At 38.5% G+C, this 21,508-nt stretch overlaps 1 protein-coding gene across 1 annotated transcript; it reads right to left on the reverse strand.

Moving 5' to 3' along the window:
* Positions 1 to 200: 200 nt before the first annotated feature.
* On the reverse strand, positions 201 to 14,493 carry LOC137261419 (uncharacterized). Its single transcript, XM_067799167.1, has 8 exons — positions 14,381 to 14,493; positions 10,354 to 10,478; positions 8,508 to 8,992; positions 7,831 to 7,884; positions 7,313 to 7,451; positions 6,834 to 6,949; positions 6,347 to 6,425; positions 201 to 5,783 (listed from the first exon to the last, which is right to left on the reverse strand). The coding sequence occupies exons 1-8, from the start codon at positions 14,491 to 14,493 to the stop codon at positions 5,461 to 5,463; spliced, it is 1,434 nt and encodes a 477-aa protein (XP_067655268.1). The 3' UTR covers positions 201 to 5,460.
* Positions 14,494 to 21,508: the final 7,015 nt, after the last annotated feature.

Genomic DNA, 21,508 nt, shown 5'->3' on the forward strand with positions numbered 1-21,508 from the left:
GAAGTGTGTGCGTCATACATGTGTTGACAGTATTTCTATAATATTCTCTACACCAATATCCCAACACAGTACATGTTCCACAGATGTACTAGTATTCATAGCTAACCTCGATAAACAACAAACAAGCACTTTATAGAACTCACAATGTTTATTAAAGAATAACAATAACAACACATGACATTTTCACACAATACGTCAACAACAAAATGCAACTTACATTCTAGTAGTGCCTCTCACTCGCTCACATCAGAAAACCTCCACATTTACGGTACATTTACTTATATAACATAACACACGGCAATTCTGACTAAATTTCAGAATATGCTATTCAATACTACACTACATATCATTCAATTCTCGGGCTGGTAGGGCTGTATTATGTTTGTTGTAAATGCCTTGTATATTCTTCAAAAAAGTAGGGGATAATGAATTTTCAATTGGGATAGGAAGTGCAAACGTTAAGAAACGTTTCAAGGACAGACACGTTATGAACGCATCACCATTTCCCTCTATTACCACCCCTAAACACAACGCACGATATACACGTGCACAACGTAGCATCCCCACACACGTGCATGGGGTCCCATTTTTTATTCTGACGTTTTTCCAAGGTCGGGAAATCATTTAGAACATTAATTTTGACACTGATCTTGCATCACACATTTCTTAGTGTTTGTTTCTAGTCGTTTGTTTTAAATGAAAATCGTATATACATGAAAATTACATACCATACACCAGTCATCTTTCCATAGCGGCTACATTCTAAATAACTATGGTTGTAAGGAAGTGCAATTGTTGATACACTCTTAAAACATTCAATAATATCATGTCAACATTGATTGACCTTCGATAAGTCTCTTAAATATTTTTAATCGTAAATTAAAAAGTGAAGATCCCCTACTTTTTTTGAAGAGCATATTTGGGTATGTGGGATACATTCTATTTACAGTGTATAGTTCCAGGTTGGCCTGTGGGATCGTGAAAGTGTGAGTTGGGGAGAACCAGTAACGCAATCGATGAGTCGGCCATTGCTGCATCCATCGGTCATTCAAAATCCATCAAATACCATATTTCCTCCACTGAACGCCCTGGTCAGTAAACATAAGTCGTAAACATTACAACAGTGATATACACAGGCAGTTTGATGGAGGAAATACGGTAAACTGTTTCATACTGGAAGATTTTAGATATTGGATGAGCGTGGTATTCCAATTTCTATAATTATCCTGATGATAAAAGATCTAGTCATTTCCTGACATAATCCTCATATTAGTACACTCTGTCTATGCTGCAACCATACATGGTTTTATATTTACAATATAAATACACTATGCTGGTAAGACTGCTGAATATACAAAAGAAACTCACATATTAACAGTGTGTTCTAAGTATGTATGTCGTAGAAATACAAAAATAACTGCATGATCACTAAATATTGCATAGTTACAGGATGCGAAACAGAAAAAAACACATTAAATAATACAATCGATTGTTTCAGTGTATCTTTCAAACAAGCAAACCTCTTATTCGTTGCATGTTTATTCGGAAGACATTTTCAATTCATGCTTATAATTTCTCCACCCTTCCCCTTTACACAAGATTCGGTCTATGACAACCACCTCGTAATATCTCAAGGGTAGAGTTATCTCCCTTGGAAGGGTGACGTGCCCTTGCCGCTCAGTGGCAATATGGGGAATAATTACAATAACATTTATAACAGTTACTTTATCGTCACGAGACGATCGGATTGTCGATTCCAGAAAATCAATAAATATATACATTAATTCTGGTAGACATGACTTCTAAGCTGCTAAAACAATTTAATATACACATGATTGCAAACACTGGACAAACCAATCAGACCCGTAATTATCAATGAAAAGCCTGGCAAACTACAGGCAACCATTCTCTTGTCCAGACAAGAGAATCCATTTAGGTATTGGAGAAATACCTTGGCGTCATGGAAACGACAGCTTTAAATGTAAATATGCAAATTCACAATACATAAAAATTACGTCAACTCATAGATAATGTTGGATTGTCAGATCAATATGTTAAAGTGTGTGGACGTGTGATAAATTAATTGCTAGAGAATACTTTTGATTGTCAGATCTTTGAATGACAACTTGTCATGATTTTTAACACACCTTGACTTGAATTATGTTAACGTCAAAACACACTTTTTTCTGTAATTACGCACACAAATAATCCACTTGACAGGCGCTTCAATGTCCATCTGCAACGCACCTCCCTACCCTTACCGCGTGAACGCAATTCTTTTTTCACCTCTAACAGAGAAGAATGACTTCTTGCGGCTACGTGTTTTTCCATACTCCCTTCCCTCCACATCCCCTCCCGGAACCTGAAAAGCTCGGTTCTTAAGTATTGTAATCGCTACGCCTGTGTCGGACGAGGGCTGTGACAGATGAGTCATGCCGAATCAAGGTGCTGTGACTAGGTATGACACAACCTGACATATCGGGGTACTTAAACTGATAAGAATATTACAACCTATCCAAAAATAATTTTTTGTGAAAGAATTGGTCGTAAAGATCATAATAGAGTGAGTTGAGATTAAGGTCACTTTGAACATTATTTAATTTCTGTCACGGTGTGTCAGTTTAACGTGGGAAGGAAATGATTCAGGCATGCGGGGTTTATTAGTTGGGGGAAATCCAGGAGGATTGTATAGAGCAGAAAAAGCATGAACGTCTATCAGGGCGAACCTCTTTTTAGAAACCAATACCCCAGGAGAGTGACACTGTACATGAATTTCAGCGTTTTAAATGACTTCGTCAAATAAAGTTTTGCTACAGATATTTTTTTCTTTAATGTTTAGTGTTCAATGCTTGTTTTAGAAACAATATAATGTGATAATTATCAAATGGAATTCGAATTAATCAGGATTTTCGAAACATTCGTGGACATATTTTTTGCAGTTTCACAAGTCCATATTGATTTGAACTTGCACTTAGTACAGTTATTCCTTATAGATCCTGGAATTTCAGGAGAAGAATCTTTCCTTAAAAGGTTCATGTAACATGGTTTTTGTTGAACCTCTCTGTTAAGCTATATTTCAGGGACAAGGATTATGGAAACATTCAACACAGACACTAAAGCATATACCTACACATCGTTGCCACACATATACACATTCACGCGTACTACACATCATACTGTACATTAAGTACTGATGAATTTGACAACACGTACTATTAATACTGATATCACGTATAGGCATCACTTAAAGCATAGTATTAATGTTTACAGAGATGGAAGCATAGTTGGCCGACAACTTAGGACAAGATGAATAACGATAACCCGTTGTTTGTAAGCAAACTCCTAATAAAACTAGTTAAAAGTCTTATTATCACAGACGGGACATCTTAGCATTTCAGGCAATGATGTACAAGTACTCATGCCTTGTTTTACTGAGCTATTTAAAATATAAATATTAAATGTTTGATATTTTAATATTTTATCCGTATGTTGGTTTTAGTTTATATAAAAAAGTAATAACGATATGTCCTAAAATATTCTCCTAAAATCCCTGAAATCCTGGAATGACCATTGTTATGCTAAGTTAGAGAGGACGTGTTTCATTGTAATGGTCAGTATGCTACAAAAAGCATGTATCTGACTGGGAAATTTGTAAAGGTGATTGTGGTAATATTTGAACAATCTTGAACAATCTATTTTTATGCCAGAATGTACTCGACAAACTCGCCATCAAACAAATGCTAGAAAAAAATCCAAAAATATTTTGGCATATTTCCGAATGGAAATCATATGCATGCTACCATGCTGAAAACGACATTGTCTCAATAAACTGAACTCTATTATTAGCAAGACGATAGTTTTATTTACTGGAAACGTTATGTTTCGTGTCTACCAGGAGCCTATACACTCACGGATTTCAAGGTACACACATGACTTAATTGCTGACCTTTTGATTTCTAATACTCAGAACGACATGATACAGTCAAACGATCTCCACATGTGTAGAACATTAAGGAAGACAAATGCCACTGGTTTTTGAGATAATTACTCACACACGTCAAAATAAATTCAGTGATGGTGTTGAAAATGAATTAACCTTATTTTTATCAGCACTGGGAAAAGTACACCGAGAGAAATTGGGCGTTTTATATGGAATGACAATGATGGATTTTAGCTACACCCGAAGTGTGACATTCTCTGAGATTTGAAATACTTTAGGGTTACACATACTAGTAATTCACAGAAATGATGTAAGATGCAGCATGTCCCCTTTCTTCAATTAGGACACTGGTTATGCAACTGTTGAATTTTATAGACTATTTACCGCAAATATCGACATCTCTCAGGTTAGAGAAACCACGCAATCACTTTTATAACATTCGAAAACATCATTAAAATTGTTTTTACAAGAAGGATAATTTAGCTATCTATCTATCTATCTAGACATAGACATGACATTTTGAATCAAAGTCATGAGCTACTTAATAATGACACCTTGCTAATGAAGAATACATACATTAAAAAAACACTGTAAAATCTAGCTCAGTAAAGTCCTGAGTGAGCCTAATCCCCTTGGGTGAGATTAGTTTTATGCCGCTCTCAGCAATATTTCAGTATCACGGTGGCCTAATCCGTTTGAACTGTTAACTGCTGGAAAGACTTCAGATGATGAATGTTGCCTGTGACAAACTTTGCCCCTGGGTGAATTTCCATGTCATCTTTTGTCTCTTCGCAAGGGACTTTAAAGTAGATTGACGTCTTAAGACACAGATCCATTTCGCTTGACTGACATATCCATTGTGTTAGCAATCAGCGGGGCCGGTATTGACGTTTAGACATTGTAAATGACTGAAGGGAACATCCTTTGAAGGGAGAAGCCATTATGGGTCTCAGTCAAATGTGTCATCAAGTTTGGTAGTCATATCATTTACATTCATGTAACGGTAATTAGATCACATCACAGCTATGGGAAGTTTTCTTTACTTTCGACCCCGATTACTTACTCGAATTTAATGTCAGTGTAGGGTTTATTTAGTTATGTTTAGTTCATATTGTTACTATATTTTCAGGTAGGGATTAACTCGTGTTTTTGTCCATTCAATACATATTCGTTGTATTTGTAAAACTTAAACTAAAATAACAATGAAAAAGCATTTCATTATCTGAACAACCGGTACCTGGAGAAATACACTATAGTTTGATAATCTCAAGGTTGTCCCTATTTCATTGATAAAGATCAATATATTGTTTAGCTAGTTATCAGTAGCTAACCAAAACAGTAGAGATGCATTTTTGCCTGTACACGTTGCTCTTGCCCTTGCTCAAAACGTCAGTCTATCACAATGCAACTTTCTGCAACAAATACTCAGTTACTGAACCTGAAAGCAGTATGAGAAAAAAGATCAACTGGATTCAGAGTCAGTGTAAGCGGTGAAAGTATCACCTGGAATATTAGTTTCCTCACAACTTGGTGTTCAGAGCGACTTCATCGTAAGTCGGCGGCATTGGGTCTTCGTTGTCAAATACGGGGTTGTCAAGGCCGCAGGGTTCAGTTCCGGCGCTAGGATTCATATTAAAAGAAAGGTCACTTCCTATGCTACCAATACTGCCATTAGAGACTGTATGGATGACAGGCGTACGGCCATTCTGTCGGGAACTGTCCAGTGAGTTGTCGTCATCCGAATCTTCAAGAGCGAGGCTAGGATGGCTTCCAAGCGCGCTGGAGAGGGCGATGGCAGCGAAGCTCTCAAGACCCGGATATAAACTGCTTCGTCGGCGTTTGCCTTTAAAGAGAAATGGACATGTTTTCAAAGCTTGTGTTTGATCATAGTATGCAATAGAAATACATTGTCGCCTTAATTTACATAATGTCCCGTTTTCGTTAAATGTTCACATCTGTGCACGTCAGAATCACAGTCAGAATGGATAACGTGGTGGTGGTGGTGGTGGATAGAGTGAGTGAGTGAGTGAGTTTAGTTTTATATTCAGCAAAGTCAAGGCGAGGGACTCCAGAAATGGGCTTCACACATTGTACCCTCACGGGCAATCGAAGCAGTGCCTTCGGCACTCTATCCACTAGGCTACCCCTTAAGTGAGTTTAGAAATGAAGAGTGTGTCTTAACTTTGGTCAACCAAAATGAATCAGGTATAGTCTTGTAATGGAGACACTAAATATCACCTGTTGGTCGGTTTGTATCCTCATGCTTAGATAAGTCTTTCCTTAATCCGACAATGCTTTTCTCGAATTTCTGGTCAAGTATACCCTAGACGATAACTAATAACATAGCCAGTGTAGTCTGACACCATCGGTTTGACGTTGACCTTAGTGTTACTGCAATGTACATACCCCCTGGTCCACACATGTTGATTTCACTCTCCGTAGCACCATGCTTCCGACAGAGACCCTGTAGCTGTTTCAGTTCTATCTGTAGAACATAATCATTGTCACTGAAGAACGATTCTCAGCTTTATCAGCAAAACAATGCCAACACCAAGGTCGGCAGGGGATACATCACCCAAAGTGAGATAATAGATCAACGAAAAACAGAAGTAATTATCATGAAACTGCATATCCGTTCGCAAATTTATATTCCCAAGGGGAAGCATAGTTTTATGTGATTAATAAAGATATGATTTCTCTCTTGTTAAAATTCGGTTCGTTCAGTAGTCCAAGGAACCGCAATCCTCACAGGTATCAGAAAGTTATGATCTTGGCTTCAAATCCCAAATACGCCAATGTAATTTTTATTCCGGTGAGTTTCGTGTTCAGAGAGACGTTAAACAAGTTTGTTCGATTTTTAGACTTATTTTTGTACTGATTTATCCTTGTTTACCTTGTATGATGAGGACTTGTCGTTAAGATCTTTTGATTTCTTGACGGACAGCCTCAGCTTCTGTTTGACAATCTTAAGCTGCACGTGGTCTTTTTCTTGGATCACCAAAACAAAGCCTGCAAACACACACGTTCATGTAATTAGTCTTGAAGCACGTAAATATTACTTGGCTATAAATTCTAAAGGTGGGAGGTGAACATGGATTGATAATTAAGTTATAGGGTAAAGTTGGTATTACACAGAATAACCTTCCCGAGATTTAATACTGCAAGGGCCAAAATCGTGGATCTTCCTCCAATATTGTTATTGTTTTCAAGCAGCATACACGCGCTCGTTGATTCCACGAAGTCATAGTTTGGGCCTCGCGTTTAATTTAAGCTGACAGAAACCGACGAGATATTTAAAAAAAAACAGTAATCATTATGCAGTAATTAAGGTTTAACCTGTCCACATCCATCAATCATTCTAAAGAGTCTTACTGTTTACTATCCTGACAACTCTCCAGGGGAGGATGAAGATGAGGATTGTAGCAGCTTCAGTACCCGGATGTGCCCAGATACCCTCGTAAAAGGCGACGTCAAGACACCAGGACACCGTGACGACAAACACGTCGAAACACTGTCATAAAAAGACCCGGAAACAATAAGCACGCAATATATTGTTTAATGTTTTCTTTCCGTACACTTCCCTAAAGCTGTTTAACAATGTGTGAAGTTGACTTATGACTAGATTAACGCTCTCATCCATTCACCGATCCAACCAGCTCACTAGTCCTTTAATTCACTCACCCACTCTGTGAGATCTAAATGACGGTTAAACAGATAAACTTTAGATATTTCAGCCGCATAGCCTCAATGTAACATTGTCATACTTGATGTTCAGCAGACAACATCACGTAAGACATGGTCAAAGTGGTCTTTTCAATGGAATTTTTCAAAATCAAGGTACTTTGACTGCCAACTTGCCGTTTCAGACAACACTGGCCTTGGGCACTTACCTCTAGTTTGTGATGCAACAGCTTTCTGCCCATGGCAAAAGACTTCAGTAAAGTCTGCAATGAAAACATGCCAACATGTAAACATGTTACATCATCGCCAGAGAATCTCGGTTATCTGCCAGCACCTCAGGGGAAATAGCCAACAGACTTAGATTTGAGGAAGAACGATACAAATTATGTCGAATACACATTACATAAAATACACTGAAACCTAAGAAGTCCAAACGCCTTAGGGTGGTCGAGACAAAGGAACGCCCGGTGTGACAGAAATTCATTAATCGGACAGTTTCACTGGGAACAGTATCACTGTATGTCTTCGCCTAACCTTTGCAGTAGAGGCACCACCTGTGTGATGTAATAAAGAGAACGTCTCCGTAGTGAACGGAAGGCGTAGGTTCTATCCCGGGTCAGTGTCTTATCGATCCGCGATACTTGTTGTTACCATTCCTGGTGCTAAAAGGGTAAGACAAGAACTTCTCTCAGGACAAACACTCTACCATTAGAGCACAAGGATTGCCATACAATTAAGTGAGTGAGTTTTACACCGCATTCAGCAATATTCCAGCAAAATCACAGCGGGGCACAGCAGTAATGGACTTCACACACTGTACCCATGTGGGGACTCGAACCCGGCGGCCATATAAAAATAATAAAACGAATATAAAAAGATGACATACCTCCAACAGCAGCATAGAGAGAATAGCCATACTCCCCAGATGGAAGGCGTGTGTGAGTTCATGCAGTAGAGTATGGCCGTGTCCGTCGTCTCCGTCAGAACCCCCCGCGGCTCTCTTAGCCCTTCTGTGTATTATTCCCGATTTCAAAAACGGATTAGCCATGTTCACCTTCAGCGGCTCACCAGAAGAATTTTGTTGCGGTACTGTACCGGAAGTGGTCGTATGTGCCGGCACTGTGGTTGTTGAGACAATAGGTAGTCCACTCTCTAAATTGGTCACAGGAAGGCTTGGTGCTGAAGTGTCCGTGAAATGCGTGAATGGAGCCGTATGGACCTCGTGTCCACCTTCATTACCATAGTTACTGAGTTTTTCATAAATCTTTTCCAAATTTATATCGTCGGGATTAGTCCCGTTTAAGAGGGGAACATGTTTCACTAACACAACCGTGAGATCCTCGTCCAGAACTTGCCAGTGATGCAAGTCCTCTGAAATAACAAGGCATTATGTTAGTGACCATATCTTCATTATTACTTCCGGTAGCATCTTTCCAGTGCCATCGCAGGTAATGTTGCTTCATTACTGACCTGCGTTTGACGCAATGGTTATAACTGTTAGAAAGACCCATGGATATAGAAAAAAAACCCACCAATTTCGCTTCAGCACCACGTAGCTGTTGAGTGTTTTATTGCCACATTAACAAACTCAGTCATTCCGATAGATCTGGATAAATTGGACAGATGTTAGCCTGTAACAGTAAGAGCTTCGTAGCAACTCTTCATCATGTGTCATGCCTTGTCATGTTGGGTCATGTCCTGTCATGTATACACACGCCACTGGAAATAAAATCTGTCATATTGCTGACCACAGCATTAAGTAGTACTTACTTTCCCACCAACATGTAAGGGGGTTGTGGTCACATGCGGTTGTCAGTCATTTTATGTACACTGTTTCCACACCGTACATTCGTGTGTTTCTCAACATTAGAATGTGTTTGAAGGATGGACTTGTCATAATTGTACATGGCTATGAAACATATAGGGAAATAGACAAAAAAAAACCCCAAAAAAACAACCAAAAAGCAAAAACAAAAAAACCCAAAACAACAACAACAAAAAACAAAACCCAAAACCAAAACAAACAGGGATAAAACCAAATCTATGGCATTTTGTATTTCGTCCGTTCCTTAAAGTGCAGGCAACCTCAGGGCTACTTTTTGTTAAATTGTTCGACTATTTCAGTCTTACTTATGAGCTGTATCCGAGGATATGAATGATGTCATCTGGGGTCAAGACCACTTTGAACGGTATCGCAATTATATAACGGGGTCAAATGGTGGAAGACGTTCACTTCGAAGCAAGTTAAAAGCATAGTTCCAGGTGGGCTTCGCCTCGACAAAGATATGTTTCTTGTTTAACGCCGCACTCAGCAATATTCCAGCCACATGACACCAAATGAGTGACATCATGACCATCGGCGTTTGCAACTGGGACACTGGGTCCATGTCACCCGAGTCTCCGGGCCTGATGATAATCACGGCGGATCTGGTTCTCATCTGGGATCTACGATCACACGTTTCGTGTCCCGATCCATAAAGCGTTCGTATCGCTACGACATTCGTAAGTCTATGATAAACTATAGAGTTACGAAAGGTCGTAACGTAACGAATGCTTCGTGGATCGGGTCCCTGGGCCCCGTTTCACAAGCGACCGTACAGCTACGATTGTCGTAGATCGATGTTAAAGCATGGGAGTTACGATCAACCTAGCGATACGATCGTTTTGAGAAACTCGACTCTGTCACGTAGTAGGGAGAAAACAGTGGGTTGAGGCGCACAGGATAAAATTACCTTTCATAATAAGAATATCACAGATGATTTGGCCGATGACACACGCTGCATCCAGCGCCGCCAGGGAGCACACCAGTATCAAACACACGTGAGTGTGCAGGTAAGTGGAGAGTCTTTTCCTTGCCCTGAAAACAAGAGAGGGTTTGGATGAAACAGGTTCATATCTTGGATACCTACGATGATTGTCTTTCCCAGACCTCGAAGGAGCATGCTCATTAAGTGTTATCGAGCACTTCATCTCGTCATCTGAGGACACATTGGTTGTACGTCTCAATTATAATATGTTATTTCTAAAAGGGATATATTATCGTTTGAACTGCTCGGAAGCACCTTTGAAAAAGTGGTCAGTTTATTTTTCAACGTAGGCTAAAACACACTGTCAAAACATGAATAGGGAGAAACAAGCAGGGGTCCAGTTTTCGTTATTAGAAAGCGAGGCAATGTCACACAATGCGGTCACGCTCCAAGCTTAAGAGACGCATCGTGTCTGATCTGTACAAATACAAAGATTTCAAATCCCTTTCTCTGAACACTATTTTTTCCATGTCAAGAGAAACATAAATAACGATGTTTGCCGAGATAGTCACATATATGATTTAACAAGAGCTGTGTTTATTTCAAAACAAGACGTTGGGAACATCTTAAGCAAACAAGTTGCGTATGAGGTGTTTCAGTGGCGATGAGTATCAGCAGCTGGTTGCTGGACACACACCGCAAATGTAACGTGTTGACAAACAAATCTAGACAAACACATAGTTGACTGTGAAGGCATGACTTGGGCAATGCACTTGTGACAAACATGCATAGATGTTTACAGAGTGACCGCAAACATGTTAAAAGCGTTGCTTTTATGTAATATTAATTTTTAACACTGTCACTTCGAAGATAATTGCAGAAAACATTAACTGACGTCGTACAGTTCGCAAGGATAATGAATCTGGGTAGTATGAAAGCTTCTGATAATATTTTAAACTGAAGTTGCAGCGAAAAAGTTGTTTCTCATATGTACCAAGAGCTAAGAGCTTAAGCTTATAAACAATAGTTAAGTGGCAAATTTAGGAGAGAAGTCATCACTATCAATACAGTCAGAGGGTATTGCTGTTTACTAACTGTATAGCGAGTGACGGCAACTATAATGATATACTGACCACTTGTAGGTTGTATTCCACTTTATGTTCCTTGTATCGTAAATCAAGGGCGCTGATCTACTAGGGACATGTTATATGATGTTGGTTTACATTTTCAAGATGAAATCCTTAAGTGTTTGTGACAAGAGGTTGTTACGAGTTGCCATATTTGATGCTGAATGAGTGAGTTATTTTACGTCTTTTTAACATTATTTTAGTACTTTCTTGACATTGAATGTAAGATAAAAGTCAAAGGAACAAAACCGTTTTCATAATCTTGATGAAAACCAGGCCATAAGATTCCGAATGTATCATAAGTATGTGCTGGCTACCAGATGAAGTGCTTTTCATCTGTATCCGAAACGTTGGGACGAACGTGACGTCAGTTAATACAGCCCACGTGGTCATTGGAGGGACGATTACTTTTGACTCAAACATTCCAGCCGTTCGAACAGATTTCTCAAAAAATACTTGGGACCCGCGAAGATTAATATTGATCTTTTATCCTTGTAAGAGGCGACCAACGGGACTGGGTAGTCAACTCGCTGGCATGGTTGACACATGATATTGTATCTCAATTGCGTCGATGCTCATGCTGTTGATCACTAGGCTGTCTGGTCCAGACTCGAATATTTGCAGACCGCTGCCATATAGCCGGAATATTGCTGGGTGTCGAGTTATTCAGCAAAATATTTAAAAATTTCATTCCATGGATATATACTACTCAGGTTTTGACAGGGATTTATTTTATGTCAGTGTACTTGAGAATTAGTAACATTATTATAAGAATAGGTAATGTGGAAACATAAACATCCCAGTCAATAGCAGACACATATATAACGGCATTTTTTCATAAAAATTATGAATGAAGAATGGAATTCAGACTATGCGTTGAATGTGACTGTTGCATTCAACGATATCCACGGTATGCCACAATGCCGTTCATCACATCCTTAAATCCGCGTGAGATCCGACCTTCACCTTGTCTAGTAACAGGGCGCAATGCCCTCCGACCTGTAGAGAATGACGTCGATAGTATGGGTGTCTTATGTCCATGCGTCCGTATCAGTTATGTTGGTGTTCAGCTAAACGTGTTATTTTTCTGAAACTCGACCCGGTTGAGTGACATGTGGCTGACACACGACATAAACAAGTTGACATATTGACCACAAGGCTCCTTGGAACAACAAGTTCATTACACCTAAAGTTAAAATTTCACAGCGCCCAAGCGCTCTTTTTCACTCTTTATTCTTGTGTGGACATTTACTCTTCGCAAGTGGCATTATTACTATTACTACACCTAGTTTTCTGAAACATCTTTTCGTTTGTCTGCTTTGCCTGGTGAAGTAAATTGGCTCCTTAATAATTACATTGTTTAAAGCATGAATGGCGACCGGTACCACCAGTTTACAGCTGCAGTGTATTAGTGGAATAACAGTATGATTTATACATAGGTATATATCTCACAATAATGCTGCCTTCTGGTCTAAACACTTGTATCGAAATGTTGCGAAATATATTTATAACTAAAAAGGCAATTTATTCTTCATGGTTTTTACCTCCTTTGGGTTCTAAAAAAAGTTAACAAAAGACATAGTGAGAGGTACTGGAGATGTAAAAGTCGTGCATATATTTGTTCGTGTAAACTTGATTGCAGTCATAAAAAAGTACTATATGCTTGATTGGTCATTCTAGTCAAAACTAACAACGCTAGGTCGTTAAAACCTTGCTCACGATATAAGACAACAATAGTTCTGTTCACTGATTATATAAGAGTATAACCATTCGTAATGCTGGCCGTCAAACAGACAGTTGACCACAACGAATATAGCAGCAACTTTAACTACCAGAACGTGCCACCGGACAAAAACAGAAACATCTAAATTAAACACGCACCTTAATCCCAAGAAGCATACAACTAAACCATAACACTCTCCCATACACTGTAGACAGAGATGGTTAATCGGTGGTTTGGTTAAGCTCAAGACAACCTAGAAGGTCACGGATATATGTTTACTAACTCGCATAGCATTCATGTTTAACTTCCGGAGGACTATCTTAATTTACTTCATTGATGGAGATGAAGCATGCACTCAGCAGCTTTATTTTGAATTCTAACACAAAAAATACGTTTCCAACGTAAGCAAACACATAAGTAACAATGTGCTTATATTAGCTTACACGTGGGTGTGGCAAACGGTTTGTGACAAAAATAGAACACGCTGTATTGTTTTATCAAAATGAAACCATATGACCTTGGAAGAATTAAAACGGCATTATAATTCCGTTTTATTATTCAGATGCTCCCAAAACGCTTTGCAATGTTGTTCTAGAAGCTTTGGGACGACTAATATGAATAGAAACAGGCTTTGCATGCCTTAGCAGTTCTTAAGGCCTGTCATGTATGTTTACTGAGTACGTTGAATTAACTAATATATCTGCAGCATGTTATACTTTCAACACACTCGAGAAAAGCGTAAGAGGATCTTGAGGAATATGTTGACGATTTTTCTTCGGCATCAGAGGAAGATATACTTTCATGATTTTTATAACTTTTTCCCTTATTTACCTGAATGTGCAGCTTTACCTTACACGAGTTTAAAACTCAACAGTTTAGCAATAATTTTAAATAGTTGTTTGTTGTATAACGCCACAACTGAATATCACCGCTGTGTGGAATCATTCTGTAGATCAGATAGTCTACCCAGAGAAAAACAGTAATCTGCACATAATGATGAAAATTTGTACCCCTAATGCTACAAAACGCGATATAGTTATAAAGTTCATTTCATTGTATGAAACGAGTAGCATGCAAAGATTAAAAGAAGCAATTTTAAATTGGCACACGCATCTTTCATAATTGCTCAGATGGATGCAATAACACAGCACTCGTTTGTTACCTTTTCACCAATGGAACCTTTTGAGGCGCCGCTACTGGCTGTTGGCTCTCATTTTGAGGTCGACCCCGAAGCTGCCTCTTTCCCTTAACTTTACTCTTTATATAGAGTGCCATCGACACTGACCACGAAACATTGTCCACTTTAACTGTCAGTTCACATTTATATCTCTAATTAAATAAAAAACGATACGGCTGATGAAACACATTCATCCTTTTCACAGCAAGGATAGGCAAACTGAATATATTTAGCTCATCAAAGAAAACATTTGCACACTAGCTTTGTGAACAAGTTAGCCTCGATAACTTGATGCATGATTCGAGCAACTGCTGATGCAAATGTACGGTAGGTGGACATGCGAATATGAAACGAAAGTAATGACTGATGCAATCACTACAAGAAGGTCACACACGTGTTTGTATTGTTGAAATTATTACATAAACATCTGATAAGTGATATTTTTCATATAATTGTATGATGTAGCTGTACCGAGCTGTCAACACGTTCATGTGTCGTCATCAGAACATTTTTCATAAACACAGTCAGTGTCTTACGACGTGAACCTTGGTCAATGTCCAGTCAGATAATCAAGCGTCACACGTCAGTATTGTTTCCGGTGACATCTGACCTAAGTCACCAAGTGTGGTTTGTTGTTTTTCAAGGTCTCCAGTCACATGTTGATGTTTCATCTTCTTTTTTTGAAATAAACATTGTTGTGTTTGAGGATGTATCCTGATTGCATGTTGTTTTCAACGCAGGTTCACCATTGAAGGATGCAGCTTTACTTGTCAGTTAACCAAAGCTGATTACGGGATGAATGCAACTAATTCATGGATTAAAGCCACGCTTTCTTTGGGGGAAATGTGACTGTATTACTGACCAAAACCTATGTTTTTACATGCTTTAAGGTAATATTCACGTCACAGTCTAATTTCTTTTCGTTATGGAAACATTTCAATTACGACAAGATTATGAATGTATTCATAAGGAAACATGACACGCTACGTCCCAATAAATTGTTCTCATACTCTACAACTAGCCCTAAAGGAACGTGAAGTATGTGTGAGAAATATTCATAGGTCAAATAGGTGTATGTATGTATGTATGTATGTATGTATGTATGTATGTATGTATGTATGTATGTATGTATGTATGTATGTATGTATGTATGTATGTATGTATGTATGTATGTATGTATGTATGTATGTATGTATGTATGTATGCATGGATGTATGCATGGATGTGCTAAAATGACAGAAGATACCCAACTAAAGTGACGATTATATGTGGAAATAGTTCCACATGCCAGTATGACGAAAATAGCGATAACAGATATATAAATGGATTATCACAAATTAGTGATGGTACCAGGTGTGTGCTAAAAGGTGAATACCGGGGTAATATGGTTTTAGGCCGCTTTCAGCAGCATTTCAGCAATATCACGGCGGGGGACACCAGAAATGCGCGTCACACATTGTACCTATGTGGGGAAACGAACCGTGTCTTCAACGAGGCAAGCGGACGCTCTAACCACTAGGCTACTCCCGCACCCGTGGACATTAGAAACTGTATTACTAACATAATTAAACTCGACATTCAAATGAAGAATACTAAGTAAAACGTCATACCAAAACAGATGAAACTCTCTAACAGAATGAATTAAAACAATGGCGTAAAACTACCAAACGAAACAGATACCAGACTCGCAAATCCACTCTCCTACCATAAGGTTTCATCCAATGAAGCAGTATTTATGTCCAATATATACTTTATCTGCGGAAATCATACGCAAAAAAATATATCCTTTTTCTTGAGTTCAACTACGGTGGATGAGAAACAGTACAAACGCATAAACCAAAATGTACAGTAAAGAGACAGCACAATAGCCATGGGTACGGAATGAGGCTAAAAGAGAATCGTTAGTTAAAATGTCACACGGGATCTCCAGAGTACATTGTCGTAACTTAACTTTATGAGAAAAGTTCATTTTCTAGGACTGTTTCCTCCTCACGAATCCAGCAATGATGGTGACTACCTCCTTCTTTAACAGGCTACATGACGTACCATGTTCTGTCCATACTAACCCTGTTGCTTTTTTACGTTATTCATTGATGATTACATGCATAGGTCGTGTCATAGGTCACTAAATCTCTCTGTACTTAAGTCTACAAGTTGGGACGTCCGGTTAAGGGATCACAGATGTCTTCTCAGTATCCATTCAGCGTTGTTGTCATTGTTGACATTGTTGTAGACCGAATCTCATTATTTTTTCGCCACCATCTATCTATCTATCTATCTATCTATCTATCTATCTATCTATCTATCTATCTATCTATCTATCTATCTATATACATATACATATACATGCACACACGCACGCACACACACACGCACAAACACAAGCAAATCCGAGCAAGAAAGAAATCATTATACTCATTACACAACACTTTCCAATTCAGTAGTATGTACATGTATAAACATTCTGACAAATTTCGCAATAGGCCTTTTTTAAAAACTTTAAAATAATTCATGACATCAATATTGATACTTTGACCAAATGTCGAACAGTTCACTGAAATAAAACTTTATAATCATGTGTTACAACACTCACATATTCGCCAGTATGACATTCCTAATTTAAATATGATAATGAAAATGAAACAAAAGTGTTTCGTCCCACAAGGTTCAGGTTACTGTACCTTCTGATTAATGGCTTTGGTTGAGGGTCGAAGAAGTCTTGAACTTTGGTAGGATCCCTGGACTTTTGATCACTTATTCTCACTTCACCGGTTTTGGAGTATCGTCCCATCTTTACTCACTGTCTACTCGCAAATGGCACAATCACGTTGTCAAGATACTATCAAGATGACAATAAATCAACCATATCGCCATTTATCCATCTATTTGCTTAGACACTTGGATGTGTCGAGTTTTTGCAGTGGCCTACAGCCGCTCCTGATACGTCAAAACGTATATATGATAACTGGCCTTAACGTTACCCAACACACGAGCAACAGCAAGTTTGCATCCAACGCGGTTAAAGAACACGATTGACACTAGCTCTAGAATTTGATCCATTTTGTTTGTTTAAAAAGGTTCCCAGCACGATGTGTCCTATTTTCGGCAAAATCACAGGCACCATGCCTGCATACTAGGAGGCACCGATGTTTAAAAATAACACACCACAACTAAAACTGGTTCAAAACGCCCAGCAACCAATCACTACTACAATGGGTGTCGCTTAGATAAGCAAGCTTCTTCTGACAGTATCCAACAGGGTTTGTCCCGTAGTGACAGATGAAGAACCTGTGAGGAGCACAAGCCACAAAATCCAGCCACACCAAAACACATAAATTCACCAGTCATATAAATCCATATTCATCAGATTACAGATAGACCAACTCCGTCTTGTGTAAAAAACATTTGCTCACTTGACAGTTGTAAAAAAACGTCTTTGCTTCGTGTTGTTTAACTTTGATGTATACGTGCAACCAAAACAAACCTTTACCTAACCATTTCACTTAATCCAAGTCCTGAACATGACCCCACGAAGGAAAATTTCTAAAAATCCGATTAAAGCTAGAAGCAAGACCCTGTTGGACATGGCCCACTACTGTGCAGTCAGTAACCTGTTTGACTGAGGCATATTTTTTTCGCCGGCAGAAGCTGTTTGCCAGCATCTCTAATGCGGGAAGCGGCGGGCCAGGGCCCCACTCGCTACGTTGTCAATACTTGCCTTGTTTTCCGGCTGTTAGCAAAACAGCTATTGATAACTCATTGGTGTTTTTAATTAGTTAGGTTAATCTTAAGTCATTCTGTTAAATTATTAATTGAATAAACTATAAACTAAGTTAATAAGGAACACGCATGTAATGAAGTGACGGATGTAAAGAACTATTTTACTCCTGACAACTTGATGTATATTTTAAAAGTAACGAACAACCATTATAACGAACTACATTAAAGTTAGTGGTCTCTTTAAGTCTTTGAGTTCGTTATAACCGTAAAGTTACTGTAGTTTAATGATCAGGTGTCCTTCAGTAACAGTTACAGTATGAAGGCGATCACAACACAGACGATAAATTGAATTCTAACCCAGTACACCGGAGAGGTTGGCAAAGATTTTATTATCCACCATTTACCTCCATACGCATTACTCAAGCATTGTGTAACATGTGACCGACAGGTGTAGCGTGGACGTCCCCCCCCCCCCCCTCCCCGACACTTTCAAGTACAACGTACCTTGGTATTATGGACTCTTGTTTGAGGACAAGTGTTCTAAGATATTCAAGGACAGCCGATATTGACCGTACAAACTTATTTTTTGTCCTGGCTTTATCTGAAAGACCATGGTGACATCTTTGGTTTTAAGGGTCAGATCGACAAATGTTTTACCTTACGATGAACTTGCGGTCAAACATAAAAGCCTACTGTATAACCTTCAAACGAACGTAACTGAACGAGAAAGGTGTTAAAACTTGAAATACCTTGTTTTACTATAACATAATACTTTGTCCCATACGCAGATTCAGCATACATCGTATAAATAACATCCATACGTAACTTGAGTATATATGATATGAAATGATACGCTATTGGTAACTTGTGACTACATCATATAAACTGGTATCCCGTACGTACGTTGAGCATCATATAAACGTGTACCCTACAAGTACCTATTGTTAAATCGCAATCACTACCGACCCAGGTACTCCAGTTTCAAAACGACATTAATGGGTTCACTATTCAAAATTTGACATAAGTTGAATTACTTGAGTTGCTGCAACACACCAATCATTTACATCAGTATCCAATGGAATGTGCGCACGTCCACATGAAACCCATGTGCGTGTAAACTGATAATTTATACGTAAGATATACATTGACTATTTGAACCAAGTGCCCCTTTGATGCTGATCGCTGTTCCCAGTATCAATCACTGGATTGTCTAGTCCAGACTCTGTGAATACACAAAGCCATTTAGAAAGCCGACAAATATAACGTACATTTTTGGGAGTACACTTTCTCAGTAACCTACAGATTCTAGTACTTTTGTTGGGTTGAGTCTCATCCGGGATTCAAACCCACACCCTGAGAGTTCGAATCCCGGATGGGACTCAGACCAACAAATGTGCTAGAATCTGTACTTTACGAAGAAAGCGTAATCGATAATATAACATATAAAACATTTTTCTCGATTAGATACTTGCTACCAACATACAGCTGGCATGGTACTGAGTTCGGTATTGAAAAATAACTAACAAACAAGCAAAACAACGAACAAAAGCGCTGACGACACTACGCTAACAAACTAAGCGTATATATCCCGTGTGTTAAGCTTCTTATTCAAGTGCGAAACAGTGCAAATCATATTCATATTTGTGAATCGGCAGACCATCACTGGGTAATGATATCGACATGACACTATCTGCGTGACATCTTTGAAGATTTATCAATCACAGATGTACGAAGGTTCATTTTTGAACAAAGTCTTCCTCAAGTGGTTTTTTTAAGGAAATGAACTCTAGTGAAACAAAAAACATATTGAACTATGTTGAATATTCCTTTGATTTTGGTATTTTGTTGTTTAAACATCCTCCAAATATGAAGAATGAACTATATGTCGTACATACACACCGGGGAGATATGATATAAACTATAATCTGGATTATCCGTGATAACTATTTCTTTGATAGGATGATTCTTTAAAGTAATACAGCAGATATCCTGGTTGATAACTGCATTACCACACGGACAACAATGCGCAAACATTTGAGTAATTCAATAACTATTGAAGATTGTTAAATATTCATCTCACTGAACTAATATGGATTAGTAGTAATAATAATACTAAATAATAAATGGTGAATAATAAATGGAGGGGGCAAACTCTAAACGTCATTACGTGAGATGATTACGATATCTTACAACTGGTGCTATTACAATTCAAGTTATGCGACGTACAACCTTTACACGTATCCTCACGCTGTGAAACAGAAACGAGACCCCTGACGTCATGTGTAGCTACGTCACAGTGATGTCATCACTGACGTCATATTGAAGTAAAGTTTTGTTCAAGTTCTATACACGTATGTGTAACATTTGTCAAATTATTTGAAGAAATATGAATCAATTAAACTTAAAATTGATTATATTGTCCTGTGTTTTTTTTAAATATTGTGTGCAAGTGATCGTGTACAACTTATGGACGTTTATGGAACAGGACAGTGGCCATCCTGACATAAGTCCTTGGTTATCGCGGTCAGGCGATCTTTGTAACTGATAAATCACATAGCACCAAATCTTGCACCTGCTTTTCGGGCAAACAGTAGTTCGGATGATTTACTGTTACAGAACTGTATCGCCTTGTATCAGTTTTATAACCCTCCTCTGAGAACCATAAAATTTGGTTGCACGTTCTCTTCTTGTTCCGCCATGACGGGGCTTATAGTTCAATATGCTCAACCGTCTGCGTATGACTTTTTGAAGAGTGAGAAATTATACACACTCATGCATTTGTCAAAACACATGTGAGAGATTTATTGACTTATTATGTATATATCTTTGCATCCATTTAATCTATATTTTGTTGTGATTTGATTATCACTGAATTGTATAAATGTCTTGCGGAGCACAGTCTAGTGTTTGATTTCATGCAATATATCTTCAACGACTGACGTTTTCATTTCGATTGCTGTCGCATTTAGGCACAGATGTCCTTCATATGCCAACAACAACGTATATGTGTTTTCCCTTCACTCATGGCAAATACGTGATGCAACATCTCAATAGTATGTTCTTCCTATATCAGTTCAGAGAGACGAGACTTGATACTGTGTTGTAATCTCTTTTTATGTACGTTCATATTAAACGAAAACGACCAAATCCTTTCGGTAAAAACCGTAATTGACTGTTAAACTATTGGCTTTTCTCTGATAACACTAATCTGGTCAGTTGTATGAGATCATACTTCGTCAGAGGTCAACGTATACCCCACATTGTCTTTTCTATGCAGTACCAGCGTCGTCCATTGTCCAGAGGTTGACCACTTGGTGACAGCACTACAGGTAAGGACCTCCTCCTGTGTTTGGTATTTCGGGGTCGGTGGGATTGTCATTTATCAAATATGTC

Source organism: Haliotis asinina, chromosome 14, assembly GCF_037392515.1.
Source record: "Haliotis asinina isolate JCU_RB_2024 chromosome 14, JCU_Hal_asi_v2, whole genome shotgun sequence".
NCBI lineage: Eukaryota > Metazoa > Mollusca > Gastropoda > Lepetellida > Haliotidae > Haliotis > Haliotis asinina.